This window comes from Ochlerotatus camptorhynchus, unplaced genomic scaffold (genome assembly GCF_037179485.1).
Source record: "Ochlerotatus camptorhynchus isolate MF236.1 unplaced genomic scaffold, CSIRO-AGI_Acam_v1.1 ptg000071l, whole genome shotgun sequence".
NCBI classification, from domain to species: Eukaryota; Metazoa; Arthropoda; class Insecta; order Diptera; family Culicidae; genus Ochlerotatus; species Ochlerotatus camptorhynchus.
In genome coordinates this window covers 1,091,175-1,097,651 of record NW_027040561.1, presented here as the reverse complement: position 1 = coordinate 1,097,651, position 6,477 = coordinate 1,091,175, and the positions used below count along the sequence as shown (strand labels likewise).

Sequence of the window (6,477 nt, the reverse complement as noted above, 5' to 3'; positions counted from 1 at the left end):
ACCCCAGAGGACTGTCCCTGGTATTTTTTTTCAAACGTTCTTTCATCGATTTATCATTTAACGTAAAATATCAACTTAGAACTAAAAAAAATAACACCTTCGACTAAAAAAAATCCGTAGAAATCCGTAGATTTGAATAAGTCTACGGAATTGCATAGAAAAAAATCTGGCATCTCTGGCACCGACATCCACACCTTCTGATCGACTCCGTCCTCCGCTTGGAAGTGGTACGATCTGGTTCAGATGGAATCGTAGTAAATACTTAACTCTTCCATATTCCCAACAATACTTACGGCGAGACTTACGGCTAATCAGATCGAATTCTTATCTGTCATCGAGCACCGGATTATTCACCCAGGTTGACGATTTCGTTTCATCTGCGAGGTAAATATCCGAGCCCTTCGTGCGTCACCGTCACACCACTTCTTCAGTATAATTTTTATCGGCATCTTTTTAATTGAAAACATTCTCCTTAATTTAGTCCAGTGACGACCGGGAAACTTGTTAATGCTATGAATTCACGGGAATTTCACTAGCAAAAACCACCGCACCGTAAGATTTCACACAAAACCTCGCGCAAAACCACGCCGATGACCTCCTCGTCTGCAAGTCTATCAAAAGCAATACCAACGAACAAATTCCCCTCCGTAATTCGGTGTTAGTATAAATTTGAAATACATTTTAATCGAATCAATGTATAAACATCGTTTATACATAAAATTATTAATTTTCAATCTTTCTTAGTTTAGTAATATTTTTGAGTGTAGACTGAGTAAAATCCACCCGCCGGTATTTTCAGTTGCGGGGAGGGTTTTTGTTTTGACTTTTATTCAAGGAAATGGAAATAATTCAGTGCCAACATTTCAAAGGGGCGTAATTGCATTTGTAAACAATGGCTTTAGCCGTCGATTTCTCGCGAATAAAAGCTCACTCATGAAAAATAATGACACCAGAAGGTAGAGGAATGTTTCCTCTACCAGCTAGCATTGTTATTTTGGAGAGGTAAGATTTCATTCGCGAGAAATTGACGGCTAAAGTCATTGTTTACAAAAGCAATTACGCCCCTTTGAAATGTTGGCACTGAATTATTGTCTGCTCCGGATTCATTCTGCCGGAGTAGAAAATGGTTCAACACCGTTTCCCTAAACAATTCGTACTTACCTGAAGGCATTCCAGCCGGTTTTAAGTAACATTTCGACAGTGAGCATGCACGCGATGATCGATTCTCTTCGTCGATTTTCTCTTTTGTTAATAACTCGCTAGATTTAACGTTTCTCGGTGCGTTTGCTGTTGCTTTTGATAGCCAATACAACCATTGAACAAATTCTAGAAAATTGTTCCGCTTAGCTGTAACAATGCAAAGAGAAAATCGATGAAGAGAATCGATCATCGCGTATTCGCCCTTATGCATGCTCACTGTCGAATTTTCTATGAGGTTACCTCCGAAATGACTGGCATTTTTTCCAAGTCCAGGATATTGCTGACTGAGTGGCTTTTACTCAGTTTGACATTTCCCGTTTACTCAATTTTTGACAACTCGATACATCGGAACTTTTGGGTTCCTGCCTCTTACACGCTAATATCAGTTTACCTCGTACAAAGAGATTACCGAGATTGGCCGTAAATTGCACAAACTCACATATGGGTAAATTTTTTTAACCCAAATATGGGTTGTTGTGAACCATAAATGATTTATTTTTAAGCAAATTTGATTTAAATTTACCCATATTTGGGTTAAAAAATTTACCTATATCTGAGTTCGTGCAGTTTACGCCTGATTTGGGTAAAGTAAACCTATATTTGGGTTATCTGATCTTAGCGTGTAGGGTTCCTGCACTATATTAAGAACAATGTTCACGGCGAATGAGAACGACCCAAATTTTGAGTTTAGTTCACTCATAATCACCAAAAGTGCAGGAACTCAGCGATGAGTAAATTTGCCTCTTGTTTTCCCAGGTTTTTCCAGGGAAAAAATCCCAAATTTGTGAAAAGTAAAGATTGGATTAACTCATTCTATTGGTACTACTCCGAGACTGAATAAAATTTTCGTCAATTTCCTCATTTCCGGCAGATTTGTTAGGTTTTCCACAGGAAACCATGAGACAAATTTAGCTCATCGCTGCGTTCCTGCACTTTTGGCGATTATGAGTGAACTAAACTCAAATTTGGGTCATTTTCATTCGCCGTGTTTTTATTCATACGGCCCAGTGTCATTCAACGTGGATTTACCGGATTTTCGGATTTACGAGTGTCGTTGTTCCGGCTTCGTCTGCCTCGATTGAAGCCCTGTTATTGGAAATCTCGATAAAACAAACATTTTAATCAGCAAAACCCAAAATGCCATTCACTTGTATCAGAAGGTATCCACGCTGTCATCGTACATTTATTCGCAGTTTCAAACAATCGGTCTTTTACGATGTTTTCAGAGACTCGTCAAACATCAAATTCGATGTGCCACTGGCAGGAACCCTCGAGCAGCTGGTGAACAATATGTACCAGGCGGATGTCCTGTTCAAGGTAGGTCAGTGCGGAGAACTGATATACGCTCATAAACTGATCATCACGACGGCTAGCGAGGTGTTTTTCGCGCAATTCAACTGGAGCTTCGCAGAATCGAAAAGAGATACCCTTGCTGATCCGGTAGTAATAGAGGATGTCGAGCCGGCCCCATTTCTGGAACTACTGCGCTACATTTATTGCAGAGAGGTTGACATCCAGCCCGGCAACATGCTGGATATATACTACGCTTCGGAAAAGTACATGTTGAGAAAACTGAGTATGATATGCGAGGACAACTTGTATAGACTGATCAACGAAACCAGCGTAATGAAGGTACTACAGCATAACCGACGGTACAAGTTTCCCGTAGTTGATACTATTTGTGTAAGAATAATCTGCGATAATCCGCTAAAGTACTTTAAGCAGGAAGAATTTCTAACCCTGAGCCAGCAAGCACTGCAGCTGATTGCTTCCAGCTCAGCCATGAATTGTCGCATTGACCAGTTGGATCAAGCGATCACACAATGGAAGCAGAGCAACAAAAAAGCTGAGATAGATGTTCAGTTGGAATCGTTACTATGCCGAAAACTTTACTTTTTTGACAAAGGTTCTTATAACTCCAACATCGATACACGCTTCAAAGTGGGTGTAGCGACGAATATTGACCTGTACGGTGTGGGCATCTACGTGGGCATAGAGGGTGATTCCCCTCCTTTTCGTGATAGTACCATCACTATAAGAGTGGATCTCAATGGATTGTTTGTCGAGGAGACGGTTGCCGTTGTGAATACTCTGAAGATTCATGAGATTATGTTTGAGAAGCAATTGATTGTTGGGCTATGCGAGATTAGCGTAAAAATAGTCAAACACGACTGTCTGAAGGAGGACAAAATGTTTAATCTCAAAGGATTATCTACGACGGGTGATTCAAGGTTCACGGTTAACTCGGTTAATCAATCCATAACCAACGGCCGAGTGTCGCAAATCAATTGCGTCGCATATTTGCTATACAACTGGAAATAACATGTCGGCTAGTGTTATGTGCAGACTGCAGAGTTCTAAGACTATATCAGATGAGCTTTATTTTATTATAAATTTTTGTGCAGTTTGGAAAAGGCATAACATTGTCCACAAATGTTAACTCGTCATTCTTCTTTTTTTTTCTATATAAGTTTGGTTATCAACATTCCTAAGGAAACGTTCACAATTATTTTTCTTAAATAATACTGACTTGGATTTACCAAATTGATGCGTTAATTAATAAAAAAAATAAAAAAAAACAGTATTTTGGAAATTTTGATTTTTACACTGCTTACAAATCTGGAGTCCTTTTTGAATAGGTCCTATGTTTATTAATCCATAAAAAATAGATGAACTTGATTCGCTTTCTACGGCGAACTAAGAGGTGACCGATTCCACGCCAAAACGGTCGGTCACCGAACTCGACTATCTTCGATCTGGATGACACTTGGCACATATTTTCAACATCTGATTCAATACTAATTTTTGAAATTATTGGCTAAGAAAGTTTGATGACAGAATATGATTATAAAAATCATTTCAAACAATAGTGCTCGTATAGACAAACTACCTAAATGTAACCGTTTTCGAAACGTTTTAAAATTAGTTTCATCATAATTGTACTGGACAAGCCAAGAAATGTGAATTTGATAAAACTCAAGTCGGGAGTTGAGGCAACCGGTGAACACTCGTGTTTATTTCAGTTACCATGGGGACGTAATTTGTAATTAGCCCCGGTCCCTTTCAAATTGTATCATTATTTATGTACGGCCTTATGTGAAATGTGAAGTGGACCCTACACGGTTGCTTTTATTGACAATAATCGTATTGTCAATACATTCTATATTGACGTCAATACATCGAGATTGACAATATTTCTGAATTCACATCATCAATATTATTGTCAATACTTGTAAGTATTGACAATATTTCTTACCGTGTGGGGTTTGCTTGAAATGACGTTTCACATTCATCTAGCGATGGCCGATTTTCATTCGAATAATCGATTAATCGATTAACGAACCGAAAAGTAAAATATTTGTAATCGATTATATCATGTCGATATGAGCATTAACTTCTCCAGAGGATCATCACCCATCGTTTCAAACATGTTCTGTACTCTCATTGGTGAAAAATGACATTACGGCGAACAAAAAATAATCGATTAGGTGTTAATCGAGTAACATCAGAGAGTGGGACATCTCTGATTTTGGTGTGATTGTTTTGATAAAAAAAGTGCGCCAAATTTCATCTCTTCCGAGGGGGCAGCAAAACCATGTTATAACGAACATAGGGAATGAGACAGCTACCAAACCAACGATGTCGAACTCGAGAGATCATGTAAATCCAGCTGGGTGATATGCCGCCATGTTATTGAAACCAACATCTGAAACGTCACAATTCAAGTGTGAACTGCAAAAATGGCGTGACTGAATTGTCTTATTTTTATCAAATGAAATTATTTTCCCTTTTAAATGGTTGACTTCGTGGTAGAAAATAATATTTTATGAGTTCTAAGTTTATTTTTCACAAAATGTAAGCAAAAATATCAAGAATATCTTAAATATCAGTCATGCCTTTTTTTGAAATTCTGGCTTGAATCGACAATTATTGCCGATGATGAAAAATGTGCAACTTTGATTTCCAGCGGTGTGTCAGTGGCACAACGTGTAAGAACACCGTCAATTGCATTGCTGTCCAGAATCGAAGACTATTAGCTAAACTGTACCAGTTGAAGCAAGAAGAGTGGCCACGGGGTGATCGTCATGCATCCTGCCGGCGGATAATTGCCGAATTTGAACAGGTTTTGGTTTGCTGATGGCCGTTTGATTATAGAATGGCCTAACACTTTTTCTGTTCTTTGCAGATCTCACCAATTGGTTTCCGGAAGGCACCTAGCATGTCGTGTTCGAGAAGTTTTGGAAGTGTGACGACTCAGAACCATTGCGAGAGCCGGTAGATACCCTTCTGCATCCAGGTAAAGTCAAATTAGCGCAGAAACAGATCTTCGATGAGCTACGAATTACAATTATAATTTTAGATTACCAACAACGATGATGATTATGAGGCGGGTCTATCGAGACGGCTAGCCCGAAATGGAACAACTAGGAGGATTCCAGATCGGGGTTTCGTCCAATAATACCGAAATCGCAATCGCAAAAGCTGACCAGGAAGGCCACGACCAAGGCCATCATTGTCCAGACTGGAGCTTATCATGTTACCCGAATTCATATCAGCCGATGTGGATCTTTACTGTTAATCTTTCAGTTGTTGAAATATAGCTTCGACTCCAACTAAAACATGAGTCCAAAGAAATAAATATATTTTCCATATTTGTATTGCATTTATTTACCAAACCAACAACAAGCAAATAAAACTGACAGCAAGGGAAGCAACAATGAAAGCTAACACGAATAAATAAACGCTATGCATCGAAAGAATTGACGAGTGCACGGATGGATTTGAGTTCACTCACTCGACAAAAAGTGACACAACAGCGGGGCCCTGTTTACTAAAAATGAACACATCAATAATGCTCGCATAACATTTGCAAAGGGCCTATCAACTTTTGTAAATAATTTGCTAGGTCCTTTTCACGAGAACCGAAGTACGCCCACGCAAACCAAGAGCACTATCGGGAAGGGGAGAATTTCCCCTGCCCGTTGGTGTTGTTAGTTTGCGTGAGCGTATTCGGTTCGCGCGAAAAAGGCTTAACAAGTTTTGTATACATAAGTTGATAGACCCGTTTCAAATGTTACGTGAGTATTATTCATGTGTTCATTTTTAGTAAACAGGGCCCCGCTGTTGTGTCACTTTTTGTCGAGTGAGTTAACTCAAATCCATCCGTGCACTCGTCAATACATGCTCTTTATCTCTTTATACCGATTTATGCGTCAGGCAGGAGAGCTGCGATTTAACGTAACTTTAACGTAAGATTTGAAACTGTTTTGAGTGTAC

The 6,477-nt window shown here is 39.2% G+C and overlaps 1 protein-coding gene across 1 annotated transcript; it reads left to right on the top strand.

The window, feature by feature from the left end:
- Positions 1-2,236: 2,236 nt before the first annotated feature.
- On the top strand, positions 2,237-3,752 carry LOC135697519 (BTB/POZ domain-containing protein 6-like). Its single transcript, XM_065217267.1, has 2 exons — positions 2,237-2,360; positions 2,427-3,752. Exons 1-2 carry the CDS (start codon positions 2,338-2,340, stop codon positions 3,520-3,522), a joined length of 1,119 nt encoding a protein of 372 aa, XP_065073339.1. The 5' UTR covers positions 2,237-2,337; the 3' UTR covers positions 3,523-3,752.
- Positions 3,753-6,477: the final 2,725 nt, after the last annotated feature.